Source organism: Neoarius graeffei, chromosome 10, assembly GCF_027579695.1.
Source record: "Neoarius graeffei isolate fNeoGra1 chromosome 10, fNeoGra1.pri, whole genome shotgun sequence".
Lineage (NCBI taxonomy): Eukaryota > Metazoa > Chordata > Actinopteri > Siluriformes > Ariidae > Neoarius > Neoarius graeffei.
In genome coordinates this window covers 82,085,793-82,100,521 of record NC_083578.1, presented here as the reverse complement: position 1 = coordinate 82,100,521, position 14,729 = coordinate 82,085,793, and the positions used below count along the sequence as shown (strand labels likewise).

Here is a 14,729-nt window from a genome sequence, read left to right as displayed (position 1 = left end):
GGATGAGCAATACTTACTCCCTGCTGGTGTTCTGGTGGACTTTGGCCTCTGTCACCTCTCTGAAGACAGATAGCTTCAGGTGAGGTTGATCTGTAGTCTTGAAGTATTCCAGGTGAATCCTGGGAAGACTGAGCTTGTTGAACATATTGTTCTTCAAGAAGGTGCTTCTGTGAGATGATGTAGTTACAGGATCCCCAAGTGCCTGAGTACCTGGACCACATCATTGGTAATGGGATGATACAGCCACAGGTCAGTCAGGTCCAGGCTATTGAGTCATGCCCTTTGCCACAAGCGAGGAAGCAACTCTGTTCCTTTTTGGGGATGGTGGGCTTCTTTCACTGCTTCACTCCGCAGTTCTCCATCAGGGCGGCTCTGCTCACAGACTTGACTGGATCCTAGAGTCCCAATTAGGGCCAGTGGACAGAGGAGGCCATGGCAGCTTTCCATGATATCCGGCAGTCATTGAGTAAGCAACCAGTTTTATATAGTCCAAACTTTGATCCCTTCATTATGCAAACTGATCCTTCTGATAGGGGCTTGGGGGCTATGCTTCTTCAGGGGCCACCTGACAACCACCATCCTGTTGCCTACATCAGCAGAAAACTGTTTCCCAGGTAGGTCTGGTATTCGACAGTGGAAAAGGAGGTGCTGGATATTAAGTGGGCCCTTGACTCTTTCCGGTACTACCTCCTAGGTAGAGAATTCACACTGGAGACCGACCATAAAGCACTGCAATGGATGGAGAAGATGAAAGACACCAATGGAAGAATTGCTATGCTCCAACCATTCCGCTTCATTATCCAGCACATCCCAGGCAAAGAGAACCTAACAGCTGATTACGGGGGTTGATGGCCACAGCCACACAGGGTAAGATCATCCCACATTCTACCTTTGCACCTTATTAGTTTGCTGCACACTTTATCATTTACAGTCATCTATATGATCATACTCAAATAACTGACACAACGGTTTGTTTGATTTACAGTTTATTTGCTTTAACCCTACATTGTTTTATATGGAGTGCACACATTTTAACACTGTAGGTTTGCGAAAGCTGTTTGTTTGTCACTAATTGTGTTTTTTTGAGCTTTTTTTGAGTTACCTTGAGCTTTGGGGGCAGTCCCTTTCTGGTTGGGCAAAAGGCATGGCTGAAGGCTGAGGAGACCTCAATCTTGGAGCATGCTCATTAGGCCACCACGTCTCACCATGTGCCTGAGGGGGATTTTTGTATTTAGTCAGTTTTGTTTAGCATTTTTTTGCAGTCAGTGTTTATTTTTGTTTACCCCTTCTGTGTTATTTGGTTTGGCCAAGCCACTATACGTACATATTCCCTTGTGTCTCACTGTGTCAGGTCAGTTTTGTTCAGTTAACGTTGTGTCTCAAGTCAAGTTATATTTTGTTGACTTCTTTTATAGGCCTAGCAATTAATACTTTTGGCCTTTGTAAACTCATTATCTCATTATCTCTAGCCGCTTTATCCTGTTCTACAGGGTCGCAGGCAAGCTGGAGCCTATCCCAGCTGACTATGGGCGAAAGGCGGGGTACACCCTGGACAAGTCGCCAGGTCATCACAGGGCTGACACATAGACACAGACAACCATTCACACTCACATTCACACCTACGGTCAATTTAGAGTCACCAGTTAACCTAACCTGCATGTCTTTGGACTGTGGGGGAAACCGGAGCACCCGGAGGAAACCCACGCGGACACGGGGAGAACATGCAAACTCCACACAGAAAGGCCCTCGTCGGCCGCGGGGCTCGAACCCGGACCTTCTTGCTGGGAGGTGACAGCGCTAACCACTACACCACCGTGCCGCCCTGCCTTTGTAAACTTTTCAACATTTTTAGGTAAATAAAACTCTGCCTTTGGAACCAAAAACTCCTGTGTCCTCTTGCCTCACTGTCTGGTCCCTGACAACATTCCTTTCTTTTTCATTCTCTCTTTATTCCAGTTATATTTTGTTTGTCCTTTGTCTTTGTTCATTTGATTTTCACTTTTAATCTTTCTTTCTTTCTTTCTTTCTTTCTTTCTTTCTTTCTTTCTTTCTTTCTTTCTTTCCATTTTTTGTTCATTTGTTCTTTCTTGTCTTACTCTTTGTTAGTTCTTTTTTGTTGTTTGTGATTTTTATATTCTATGGGTTTATCTATACTCCAGGCTTTCTTTCTTTCTTTTTCATCTATTTGTCTCTCTCTCTCATAAATGAGTATGTTTGTGCTATTTCTACTCTTTTTCTTTTTGTTCTCTTGTTTTATTTTCTTTCTTTCTTTCTTTCTTTCTTTCTTTCTTTCTTTCTTTCTTTCTTTCTTTCTTTCTTTCTTTCACACCCACCAGAATTCTCTCTCTCTCTCTCTCTCTCTCTCTCTCTCTCTCTCTCTCTCTCTCTCTCTCTCATACACACTTTACTTTCATTCCCACTCCTCTTTTGTTAATCATGTGGGTTGCCAAGGTCGTCTGTGTGAAACGAATGTGATTTTTGATTAAAGAACACTGTGCTGGTTGGATATTGGTGACGTGGCCATATAAAAAAACTTTTGACTTCAGTTACCAGGAGGTGCACATCAGCAGTTCAGTGGCAGCCATCAGCAGGTAATTTCTAATCTCCCTCGTCTCTGTTTATTATATTTGTCTCACCATGAATCAGATGTATTACTGTTTTATGAGACTGTGTGCATGTGGAGATGGGTTAGCTTGTTTTCAGACTATGTTTCTGCTTTGCTTATATCAGTAATTACATTACTTTCCAACATCTAGACCTTATTGCAGAGTAAATTAATCTTCTTAATATTATTTATGATTAGCTGTGTTACTTGCAAGAAGCAGCCAGCAGAGAATTAACATGTTACCTACTACTGTATGTCAAACAATAAAAAATGAGATTGAGATATTGCAGTCAGGTGGGTTTTATGTAACAGTGTTTTACAGTCAGTGTACCAGAAAACCTGTAGAGTGCAACAGTAAGCTGAAAGGAAAAGCAGTGCTCAGAGGTGGTAATTACTTTATCATAAATGTGTTAATATATGAGTGTGTGTGTAGATAAAGTGAACATGCCTCTAATGAGAGAGCTGCGCAAGAAGGCAGACGACATCCATGCTGTATATGAGCTGAAGGAGAAACTGGGAGAGTGAGTCATTCTTGCCTGCATGTATTTCTACTGACTTTTTGTCCAAAAGATAATCTTGAGATTCAATAGAGATCAATAAACATGGACATGCCGACATAAACACACACCCACACACATTGGTTACACTGAACATCCAAACCAGTGATTTAAAATGTGCATAACTGCTCAGTTTGTGCCATATCTATGTATGGTAACTATCTTTTTATTGTGTTTTTAAGTATGGTTTTATTCATAACATTAAAAACCACTGAGAGATGAAGTGAATAACTTGGATTATCTGATTAAAATGTCATGGGGTGGGATAAATTAGGCAGCAAATGAACAGTAAGTTGATGTGCTGAAAGCAGGAAAAATGGGCAATTGTAAGGATCTGAGCCACTTTGATAAGGGCCAAATTGTGATAGCTAGACAAGTGGATCAGAGCATCTTCAAAATGTCAGGTTTTGTGGGATGTTCACAGTATGTAGTGGTTAGTACCTAGCAAAAGTGATTCAAGCAAGGACCACACCTCATTGATGTGTGGGGAGTAAAGGCTAGCTTGTCTGGTCCAATCCTACTGAAGAGCTACTGTGGCACAACTTGCTGAAAAAGTTAATGCTGACTGTGATAGAAAGGTGTCAGAACACACAGTGCATCGCAGATTGCTGTGTATGGGGCTGTGTAGCTGCAGACCAGTCTGAGTGTCCATGCTGAACCCTGTCCATCACCTACAATGGGCACGTGCGCATCAGAACCAGACCATGGAGCAATGGAAGAACATGGCCTGGTCTGATTAATCACATTTTCTTTTACGTCATATGGATAACCAGGTATGTGTGCACTGCTTACCTGGAGAAGAGATGGCACCAGGATGTACTATCTGAAGAAGGCAAACCAGCAGAGATCTGGGCAGTGTTATGTTCTGCTGGGCAATTTTGGGTCATGGTGTTCATGTGGATGTTACTTTAACATGTACCACCTACCTAAAGATTGTTGCAAACCAAGTGCACCTTTTCATGGCATCAGTTCCCTAATGGCAGTGACCTCTTTCAGCAGGATAATGCACCATGCCACAATGCAAAAAATCATTCCGGAATGGTTTGAGGAACACGAAAGGGTTCAAGGTGTTGATTTGGCCTCCAAATTCCCCAGATCTCAATCCGATTGAGCATCTGTGAGATGTGCTGGACAAACAAGTCCAATCCATGGACGCTCCACCTCGCAACTTACAGGACTTAAAGGATCTGCTGCTGATGTCATGGTGTCAGATGCCACAGCACACTTTCAGAGGTCTTGCCTTGATGGGTCAGAGCTGTTTTCATGACACAAAGGGGACCTACACAATATTAGACAGGTGGTTTTAATTTTATAGTTGAATGGTATATACAGTAAGGTTTTATTATCCCTACCTGTTCCTATGCATATGCTATTTTCATGTCTTTATGTGCAGTTGTAGAGTTTAAGTAAAACATACTTGAGTATTCTGACAAGCTTTAAAAAAAAAAAAAAGCAACAAAAACCCAGAAATACTTCACCTACTATTGAGGTATTTCACCTGACGTCACAGGGTCACGTGACGCCCCGGTGTCCGCCATTTTGGACGGCAAGCTACATACTAACGCTGCAGACAGAGAGGGAGAACCAGCTTGAAAAAAACGTGTTACAGACACCTAGAATTGATTAATTTGTCAGTAAGCGGTCTATAAATAACTATGGTGTTTGCTTGTTGTGCTGTGGGCTGCCACAACAGACAGGGACAGCGTGCAGGACTCTCCTTTTACCGGTTTCCTACTGACCCAGACAAGAGGGCCAAATGGATTGCAGCTATGAAGAGACAGGATTGGGAGCCAACTTGCGCTTGTCTCAGAGCGCAGATCTTTTTTTTTTTATATATTGAAAGTATCAAGTCATTACAAAACAGGTAGATAAAGTGACATCAGACATAAAACGCAATAACAGAGGCTAGAAAGAAACGGGACAGAAATAAACAGGGAAATTACGTAAAAAGAAAGAAAGAAAGAAAGAAAGAAAATAAAAAGAGCGCAGATCTCCAAACACATGAGAAACCTATCTTACGCACATATCATGCGGACTCCACACCTCCACACACGCATCGCGTCTGAAGTCATAACTCATCAGGGGAAATCGTGTCCGCATTGGCATGTTAAAAAAACAACCTCGCGTCAACAATGATACCACACGCAAGAAAAAAAACAGTCAGGCTACTCAACAACCAACCTGGCAGCAGCAGTCGTTGTCAAGTAAACACAACACTTCGGATATGCAAATGCTTCCCGTTATGCACGATTGCTATGTCAATAAACATCATTTTGCCAATATTTTAGAGACCCCCCAACATTTCCCAAATCATGTTTTCAAGGGATCTCATGTCTGTTTCAGGGGGATCTCGGATCCCCCGAGTAACAAGACAGTGTTGTGAACATAGCCTACCTTGTACCGTTTCAAACTGCTGGGGTCATCCTTCATCAAATTGTTGACTTCTGTCGACAACCTTGGCTCCATACCAAGGCTGGGTAGTGTTTATGATAAAAGACAGATCCAATTTAGCACGAATCACAGCTTATTTTCTTGTTAAAACGCGCAAAGGTCTCCACCATCTCATACCGCCTTGCACTGAAGGACTTAAGCGTGCCGTCCAAAATGGCGGCATCACGTGACTTGGTCACGTGAGTGAAATACCTCAATTCAGATCTGTATTCATATTCTTTTGGGACACATTATCTGTTCAATCTAAATAATGAATCAAAATTAGCATTTTGAGTAAACAATTTTTTTTCCATTCTCTGCATAGGGAAATTTATTTTCCATGGTAATCACACAAATATGATATACAGTATGTAGTAGATAGAGATTAGGTTGACAAATGCTGGAGTATTCCTTTAATTAAACAGTGTATGTCAAAGAGCTCAATACTCTGAGTATTAATAGAACACTAGAGATATTACCATGAACCTCTGAATCCAACCATGTTCGTGTGTGTGTGTGTGTGTGTGTGTGTGTGTGTGTGTGTGTGTACGTGCGCACACGCATGCCAGAGGCTCATTCTCTGAGGTGAGAGTGGCCCAACACCGCCGCACACACAAGCTTGTAGCAGTGAAGTGCATCCGCAAAAAGGCCCTGAAGGGCAAAGAGTCCATGCTGGACAATGAGATTGCTATATTACGCCGGTGAGTAGGCTTAATGTGTGTGTTTTATGACTACATATCAATTTCAGGGGTGGACAAATCATAAATTCATTATCTAGCCCACCACAAATGAAAGCTCAATGAACTGTCCAGTATGTTTCCATTACCCAGAAACCTTACACTGAAGAGTGGTTGCTAATATAATGTAATGATGTATAGTGAACAAGTTAGTTAGAGACTAAGGGAATCTAATGAGCATACAATCATGTTGCACATTATGTTTGCAGCCTCAAAGTAAGCATTTTTGTTGGCCATTGTTTCACCAGAGGTATGGTATTCTATTCTCACAGCATTCATAAAAGGTGTAAGATTCAAGGCTAGCATCTTTATTTTCTCTTAATTAACAATGTGAAACTAGGAGCTGACTGTGTACCTACGTTCACACCAAATGCAGCAAAAGTGTCACAATTTGCTGTGGTCACCCTGCCAATGATGCTGGAAAGCTTCATGGATGCTCTGTGACATGGATGAAATAGGCAGCTACAATGTCGTTCAGAATGCTTCATCTTGTGGACTTTATCTAAAAGGGCCGCAAATCAGACACACGTCAACTAGTATGTTATATCTTAAGAAAAATTATTTTAAAAATACAATAATTTAAATAATTAAAAAAAAAATTGGTTAACAATACCATTAGGGAGACCTGGTAGACTTTTTTGTTTTTACTTGTTTTTTTGCCTTGTTGAAAAAAAAAAATCAGCTGCTTTCATTTTAACATACACCTCTCGTTTTGTAACACCTCCCATTCGACAGCATAATTCAGTACTCTTTTGCATGATATGGCTGTAGTTCGTATGCAGCTCCCTCCTATTTTCACAAACTATATCAGGCTTATATTTGCGTATTCATCATTTGATCCAATTGGTGGCGACCACAGAATAGTAGTGGCACACATTAAAATAAGTCAGAGAAGTTACACCAATTCAAGAAGAATTGAATGACTAAGAGAGAGATACCGTAGTATGCACTTCACCAACTTACTTGGAACACTTACCGTACAGTTTCCAGTACTTTGGTCCAGCTAGGGTTACCATGGGGAGCCAATCCTTTGGTAACTGTGAGAGTTTGACTCCCTACTCACATCTGTATTGCAATGTGCCTCACCAGATGGCAGTAGGTACCGTTTTTATGATGGTCTTTGGTTTGACCCAACCACAAGTAGAACTCATGATCTCCTGATCAAGAGACGGACACACTAACCACTAGGCTAACTTGTGGTCTAAATTTCGATTGGTTACCACCAAACCATGTTATAGCTCATCACCATAAAGTTGCCTGGACTTTCAACTTTATTCTGAGGCCCCCACCACCCAAGACACGCTGCCACCAACCTCGCTACAGAGAGATGCTGGCTCACATAGAAAATGAATGACTTCTGGTCGCTTTGATGCTCTCCCACGTTTGGTGTGAATGTAGGCCTACTCATACATGTCAACCCCTCACGGCTCTCACCTGTACTCCCTGGTAAATAAATCCATAATTTCCATACCAAATCCATAGTAATATTTCATGCATAATAAAAATGTATCAGATCTTACCTAATATATGCACTGGTTTATTTCTGTACATCCATATGTACTGTTAACACTCAATTAAACAACAGTCAGTGTTTTCTTAACCCTATATCAGTTCAACAAAATTTAGTGTCTCTTCTCACATGATCCAATAATTTGGGGTTCACTTGGCACATTGTTCAGCAATGTTCCTGATTGCTTTTGCGTGAAGAAATTAATTGACGGCTGTCTCTTTTTCTGGTTTGCATTCTTCACATGCATTTGAGATTTCATGTGTTCCCTCACGTCGTAAATTCCAGAGGCAAACACTTTCACGTCTCTACAACAAATTGTGCAGTTGACATACTCAGCACCCATTTTGGAAGCCATAATTATTCCATTGAATGTTTGTCCATTCGGGAAGAAAGCGACCTCCAGTTTTAGATGTTTTGAGTTTTTTCTTCGGTGGTGCCGACATCTTGACCTCTTGACCTGTCTATTGTTACGCTACATGTGCTGTTATTTCCCGCTCGGTGTGCAGGAAAATCACAATTGCGCATGCTCAGACATTCGGAATGGCTTGTTGGTACTAGTGGAAGTACCGGTTGAGTAATTCTAAATGTAGAAAATGGCGGCTCCCATGCATTTTCGTATTTCATGACGATTTTTTTGATGGTAATAAGTCAAAATAATTTTAAGGTGAAAATGTAGAAAAATCCGCAGTTGAATACCACTACGCCCGTACCATTTTTAAAATGCCAAAATCCGTAGGGAATACGGGAAATCCGTAGGGGTTGACATGTATGCCTACTTACAGCTGGACAGTTATATTACTCTTTTTGCTGGACTAGTCTTGCTTTCTCATACCTGCATGTTGTTGATTCTGAAATGTCTCATCCATGCACACCAGTTGTGCCATGACTAGTAAAAAATGGTCGACGCTTTGCCAGACCATTCATCGACTGATGTGTGTAGTGCAGTAGAGGGTGCGATTCCACTCTGTAACATTCTATAGTTACAGCATCAAACTTTGTGGCACCACTGCAGAATTTAAATATATGCACCAAAAGAAAAAAATGTTTTTGTCAAAATCAGTAAAGCGATAGGTTTTTCTTTTCTTTCTCTGGATGTTGAATCTATTAAGCAAAACTACTGGGCAACTGCAAATAAAAATCTGAACAAACTCTGCTTTTCTCATTGTGCAGGCTACTGATTTTTCCACCCCTGTCAAGTAATCAAATGTGGTCAATATATTTATTAATTACAAGAATCAACATTAATATATCTGAATAGGCTTATGTTTTATTTTCTATCTAGAATCAAGCATGGAAATATCATTTCCCTAGAGGAGACGTTTGAGACGCCTACAAAACTGTATTTGGTAATGACACTGTGAGTGGACCTCTTAGATAAACACAGAGCTTAATGCAGTGTCTGGTTTCAGTGGAAGAATTTAACACATTATTTCAGCTTGTTCTGTCATTTGTTCCAGTCCTTCAGCCTTTACGTAGCTTTATGGTAAACAAAGCTACATCTAGCGTGAATGTAGAGGCAAAACTAACTACTGTGTAAAGAAAGATAAATTGGTCTGTTTGTGGAGTTACTTCTGCCTTGTGATGCTTCAGTGAAGTGATACAGACAGATACAGACACTGTGTGAAATCTCCACTCTCGAAGTGGAAACATTGATCATTAGAAGACACTGGGGAATTTAAAGTTGGCATCAGAAAGTGTTTTTCAGACAGTTCCTTTTTCATAGTCTCACTTTAGCACCATGAGCCTAAACAAGATCATCCTGTCTCCCAGCTATAAACTGAACACCTGATCCAAATCTAATGGCCTTTGGCCTAAGACGTTAACTCTGTTCACCATCAAGATTTGTTCTATTCATAACTTATTTTAAACGTTTTACTAGAAATTGAACAACATTAAAATAACAAGTCTGTCTGCAATTGAAATAACTGGTTTACATTAATATGATTACTGTAATATGCTATTGTTTCTATCGTAGTAGCTAATGCTTCATGTAATCAGTGTTTAATAATAAATGGATTTTTAAAAACTTGCGGTTATTTATGATTGTTGTACAACACACTTGAAGGAAAGTGCTACCTACCCTCTTCTGCATACATAAGCTCACAGACACCTAGGATTGGCTAGTGTCACTGTGACTGATGGGGGAGAGAAAGACAGCCATCCCGTTCACCCAGACAGCATGGTGAATTTTGGTCTCTTTGCCTCTCGGCCATAGATGGCCATGGTGTTGGAATTTGAACGCATCATCTCCAGACTAATTTCCCAAAGGCTAACACCTTTGGGAAACAAAAGAGATTAGTGAGGGAACAACTATAGTTGCTAACATAAGTAGTAAAAAGAACTAACTTGTTTCACAGGCATTCCATAACATAACTATAAATTGATAAAAAGTATGACATGCTGTCATTTAATTCATAACACAGTGTCAAAAAAGTCAAAGTCCTTCTTTCCCATGCCAGGACCTGGTCTTCCCAGGCAGTCTCCCGACCCAGTACTAACCAGGCCCTTAAGCTACGTTGGGTGGCATCAATCACTACTTCTATAGCCCTCGGCCTCTCATCTATACAGCTAGGGTTACAGTGGGGGGCTAGTCCTCTGGTAACCGTGAGAGTTTGACTCCCTACTCGCATTTGTATTCTGGCGTATCTTGCCAGATGGCAGTAGGTACCATTTTTATGATGGTCTTTGGTAGGACTTGACCACGAGTAGAACTCATGATTTCCTGATCTAACCACTAGGCCGGCTCATGGTTATAATACATTGTAACATTTGACAAATCAGTGAGGAATAACCCACCCCAAGACATGCTGCCCTAGCAAAATACTCAACTTTGGGGTGGTAATAATAACTCTGCTTCATGTTGGGCAACCTCACACCATCCCTTCATTGATTATTTTCTTATAACAGCATGCCTTATAACGTACATGTTAATTTCCCATAGTACAGTATCCTGCGTGAGCTATGGTAAACATCTATAGTGTGTTCTTGCCTTAGAGTGACTGGAGGTGAGCTGCTGGACCGAATTCTGGAGCAAGGCAGCTACACGGAGAAGGATGCCAGCCGCGTCATCCTGCAAATTCTGGAAGCCGTCAAGTACCTCCATCAGCTGGGCATTGTGCACAGGGACCTGAAGGTAAATCAACAATGAGCATGATATCCATCCATTATCTGTAGCCGCTTATCCTGTACAGGGTCGCAGGCAAACTGGAGCCTATCCCAGCTGACTACAGGTGAGAGACAGGGTACACCCTGGACAAGTCACCAGGTCATTGCAGGGCTAACACATACAGACAAACAAGCATTCACACCTACGGTCAATTTAGAGCCACCAATTAGCCGAACCTGCATGCCTTTGGACTGTGGGGGAAACTGGAGCACCCGGAGGAAACCCACACAGACACGGGGAGAACATGCAAACTCCCTCGTCAGCCACTGGGCTCAAACCCAGGACCTTCTTGCTGTGAGGCGACAGTGCTAACCACTACATCACCGTGCCGCCCTGAGCATGAAATGTTCTCATCTCATCTTATTATCTCTAGCCGCTTTATCCTGTTCTACAGGGTCGCAGGCAAGCTGGAGCCTATCCCAGCTGACTACGGGCAAAAGACGGGGTACACCCTGGACAAGTCGCCAGGTCATCACAGGGCTGACACATAGACACAGACAACCATTCACACTCACACCTACGGTCAATTTAGAGTCACCAGTTAACCTAACCTGCATGTCTTTGGACTGTGGGGGAAACCGGAGCACCTGGAGGAAACCCATGCAGACAACATGCAAACTCCACACAGAAAGGCCCTCGCCGGCCACGGGGCTCGAACCCGGACCTTCTTGCTGTGAGGCAACAGCGTTGACCACTACACCACCGTGCTGCCCTGAGCATGAAATGTTATTTCTAAAATATTATTATTACAGTAATTATGTTTAGATAATTTGTAATTTCAGAGTAACAAGATGAAGTAAAGCTATCCATTAGTTGACTATTGTGTACAGGGACCTGAATGTAATACTAAGAACACTTGTTCATCATGTGTGATGGGAGGCCATTTTCCTTTTCTGTCTTTGCATGAAAATGTTAATTTGTTCTGTTGATTCCTAGCCAGAGAACCTGCTATATGAAACTCCATTACACGATTCCAAGATTGTCCTGAGTGATTTCGGGCTGTCTAAAATAGCAGATCAGAGTGTCTTGTCCACTGCTTGTGGAACACCTGCTTATGTTGGTAAGAGATACTTATCATCCTGTATTACATTTAATTGACTTTGCCTTACAAGCTGTTCTAGTAAGTTTATTTTCAAAATAAACTGAGCTGATTATTGGTAATATGAACTATAGAATATAAACTTGTGGCTTGTGGGTCAGTTTCCCAGATGCATCAGCTCTGTAACATCATCTTTCAGCTATTACAGGAAATTTTATATTTATTTCATTTAAAATTTAATAGCATCTTAATGTTTTTGGAGAAAGTCATGTCAAATTAGTAATGACTGCACTGTCTATATACACAGGGCAGAAAGTGTAATCTTTAAATGTGCTGGACTGAGTCTGTATAAATATATGATAAGCATTTATCTTCAAAAGGATGATTTTAGTAAAGATAACAGCAACTTTGAGGAAAAAGAAATCATTCATATGTTGTACATGCATTCATATTTGCACCTATATTTTTACTGATTGTGTTAGCTAGGTTCCTAACAAGAGCTAACCTGATGGGATATTTAAGTCACAATTATAAATGCTAATAGCTTGTTAGCATGATCAATACTGGCAGGATTCCTGAGACAATTTTTAAGCACTATTCATCATAAAATTCACTTGTAACGGAAGCTAACTTTCTAACATGATCTAAACTGAAGGGATTTGAGAGAATTGTTCAAAAATTGTAATATTTATAGTAATATTCATCATCATAAGTCATCCAATTCTTCTTGAATTGGTGAAACTTGAATGCAATTTCTTCACTGTGTTTCTCTATCCTTCATAGCATTTAGAAGTTGCTTGCCAGAGAGGCCAGTGACTTTCTCCAAGAAAGTTTTGACAGTAACATAGGGCCTCCCAACTCGTCTTTCACATTCAGGGGACCATAAAAGGAATTGACCAGCAGGTTCGTCATGTCTAGAAACATGACCAGCAAGAGCCATTCTTCTTTGCCGAATTACGATTGAGATATAGGGTAGTCTATCGTAAAGTTCCTTGTTCATAATATGAGTCCTCCAAGAGATGTTGTATACTTTTTTCAGCATCTTCGTGTATGCACCATCAGTTTTCTTTATCATCCTCTCATTCATTGGCCATGATTCACAGCTATAAAATAGTATGGATTGGACTCTTTGTGTCTTTCTTGGTGTTTGATTTCCATACTTTTGTGGGTGAATTTATGGCACCCCAAGCTTGCCTAGTACGGACATTCATGTCATGAGAGGAGTCACAGTAACCACTGAGATATTAAAACTCTGTTACACATTCATTAGGTGAACCATCTGCTGCTATAAGGTGAGAGTTAGTGGTTGGATTCAAGTGCATAAACAGTTTTTGAAACATTCAGAAAAAGGTCAAGATCCTGGCATGCAGATTCAACATGAATTAAGAGGTCTTTAGCGGCTGTAATAGTATCTTCTAAAAGAGCGATGTCATCAGCATAGTGAAGATCTGGTGAAATCTTGGGGGGTGACGTCTACTGCGATGGTGGTTTAAGGTTAAACCATCATCAGTCTTTATGGTAGTTCACAGGACATAGTAAACACAGATAGTAAACAAAAAATGGAGCAAGGGGATCACCCTACAATACTCCTGTATCAATGGAAAATTCATCTGTTGCCTTCAGGTGTAATGACTGCTGAGGTGTCAATATACATAATGTGTATTGCATGAACAGCAACAGGTGGAATGCCATATGCCTCTAGAATCTTGAACATTTTATTTCTGTCGATTGAATCAAAGGCCTTCTTGAAGTCTCTAAAAGTTATTACAGCTTCCTTCTAGTAATTCTTCAATTCTTCAACAATTCTACGGAGGGCGAGGACATACCGTAGGATGATGTGGATCTGCCAGGTTGGAATCCATTTTGATTTGGCCATAAGACTTTATCTATAACGGGATGTATTCTATTCATCAGACATCAGTTGTAGATCTTTGCAGCCACTTGAGAAAAGGCTATGCCACGATAGTTGTCAGGGATTCTGAGATCTCTTTTTTGGGGGATTGGTGTGAGGCCAGATACACCCCATTCTTTTGGGTGATTACCTGTGTAAGTAGCATTGCACAAAGAATGTAGTATCTTTTTCATTTTGAATAACTTCCAGTATTCAGTAGGAAGTCCATTCAGGCCTGGGGCCTTACCGTTCTTCATCTGTCTGATAGCTTCAGTAACTTTGGCTTGTGATATCTTGCCCTGTGGGATTTCAGTGAACAATTAGAAGATCTTTTCAGGTTGAAACTCAGTTGTTGTAGTATTAGGAGTTATGTTCAGAAGATTTTTAAAGTGATTTTCCCGAGATTTTAGCCTATTGTCACCTTCTATGAAGATCACACTTTTAATTTTTTCCCCCAGAAAGGTCCTTTACCAAACTCCATGCATCCTTGGGGGCAGGTATGGAGGGTGGGCTTTCAAAAGATTGAAGGATTTTGTTGATGCGTTCTTCTCATTCATCATACACTGATCTGAGATTACTTTGTGCAGCTTGAATATTTTTAATGGAGGAATACAGAATTCTCTTTCAAGCTTGGTTGATGGGTTCAGTACCAGTAATGCACCAAGGAAGAGGTGGCCTTTGGGGAAACATGTTTCAACCTACTTTTTTGGCAATTTCAACTAATTTTGTATACAAACGTTGTTCAAATGGTTCAGCTTCATACTCATCATGGACAGGTGTTGTTGATATCAGTA

The 14,729-nt window shown here is 40.9% G+C and overlaps 1 protein-coding gene across 1 annotated transcript in view; it reads left to right on the top strand.

Annotated features, from left to right (window-relative positions):
- The first annotated feature begins 825 nt into the window (after positions 1-825).
- The window catches only part of pnck (pregnancy up-regulated nonubiquitous CaM kinase), a 39,654-nt gene continuing 25,750 nt past the window's right edge, over positions 826-14,729 (top strand). The window contains exons 1-7 of the mRNA XM_060930914.1: positions 826-867; positions 2,547-2,591; positions 3,039-3,126; positions 6,162-6,293; positions 9,122-9,196; positions 10,834-10,972; positions 11,942-12,065. Coding sequence (XP_060786897.1) covers positions 849-867; positions 2,547-2,591; positions 3,039-3,126; positions 6,162-6,293; positions 9,122-9,196; positions 10,834-10,972; positions 11,942-12,065 — 622 coding nt within the window. The 5' untranslated portion in view covers positions 826-848. The remainder of the gene's footprint in view (positions 868-2,546; positions 2,592-3,038; positions 3,127-6,161; positions 6,294-9,121; positions 9,197-10,833; positions 10,973-11,941; positions 12,066-14,729) is intronic.